The sequence below is a fragment of the Aplysia californica genome, unplaced genomic scaffold (genome assembly GCF_000002075.1).
Source record: "Aplysia californica isolate F4 #8 unplaced genomic scaffold, AplCal3.0 scaffold00348, whole genome shotgun sequence".
NCBI classification, from domain to species: Eukaryota; Metazoa; Mollusca; class Gastropoda; order Aplysiida; family Aplysiidae; genus Aplysia; species Aplysia californica.
The window spans coordinates 787,269-788,423 of NW_004797618.1; the positions used below are offsets into that span (position 1 = coordinate 787,269).

The following is a 1,155-nucleotide window of genomic DNA, read 5'->3' on the forward strand; positions in this document are numbered from 1 at the left end:
CCCGTGTTCAGGAAGTGGTGTGGGAAGCTATCAACGCCTACGAGACAGGACTTGGCGCTGAGAGCGGTCTTTTCACCATCCAGTGTTGCCGGGGGCTCACCATCGACCTCCTCAACAAGCTGGCCTCTGACCTCGAGTTTGAGTTCACGCTCTACATCGTGCAGGATGAGACGTACGGCCAGAAGTCCAGCGACGGAACCTGGTCGGGGATCATGCGTGACCTCATCGACAACACCGCCCACTTCGCAGTCGCTGCATTTTCCATCACGAGTCAAAGAGCGACCGCGATCGAGTTCACCGACCCTTATTTCTTCTCGGGTTTTTCCATTATTTATTCCGACCGGACCCGAGAGACGAGCATACGCGCGTTCATGGAGCCTTTTTCCATCGAGGTCTGGTTCGCCATTCTGGTTTCCGCGCACATTACAGCGGTGTTCATGGCGGTTTTCGAGTGGAACTCTCCCTTTGGGTTAAACCCTTGGGGTCGAAAAAGGAACAAGAATTATTCACTTGCCTCCGGGCTGACAATGGTGTTCTCCGTACTGTTTGGACACACCGTGAAGACGAAATCGCCGAAAGCTTGGCCATCGAAAGTGATGCAGAACTTTTGGGCGTTCGCCGCTATCTTCATCATAGCGAGCTATACCGCTAACCTTGCTGCCTTCATAGCCGGTAAACACGCCGGAATAAACTACATCGATATTCAGGACCCACGGGTAAGAGCTCAGTTGCTGCACAATGATTAAAAAAATAAAAATAAAATAAAAGTGGGTGGTTGGCGGGTGCTCTGATGTGATTTGTTTCTTTTTTTCTGTCATACATCTATCGTCCTTATCCCCCCCTTCTTCTTTTTTTAAAATGTTTGTTACTCTCTTGTAACACCTCTAATCTTCTGGCGCTCATATGACCTTATGCAGTTGCGAGCGCTGTAAAACCTCTTCAAAACTAGACTAAAAATAAAATAGTATGCTAGGCTAGTGTTTGGCGTTTGCAACTTGCAGCTGACTCCATGTATATCTATTATGGTAAACTACACGTAAGCTCACTCTCTAGAAAGAAAAAACAAAAGCAAAAAACACCCAACGTTTTCCACAATCCGCATGCAGTAATAATCTTACATTCGCACGCACGCACGAACGCACGCACGCACGCACG

The 1,155-nt window shown here is 48.2% G+C and overlaps 1 protein-coding gene across 1 annotated transcript in view; it reads left to right on the plus strand.

The window, feature by feature from the left end:
* Positions 1 to 746, plus strand: part of LOC101846892 (glutamate receptor ionotropic, NMDA 3A-like) — a 58,875-nt gene extending 58,129 nt beyond the window's left edge. Inside the window, exon 5 of the mRNA XM_035970950.1 lies at positions 12 to 746. Within this exon, the coding sequence (XP_035826843.1) occupies positions 12 to 746 (735 nt within the window). The remainder of the gene's footprint in view (positions 1 to 11) is intronic.
* Positions 747 to 1,155: the final 409 nt, after the last annotated feature.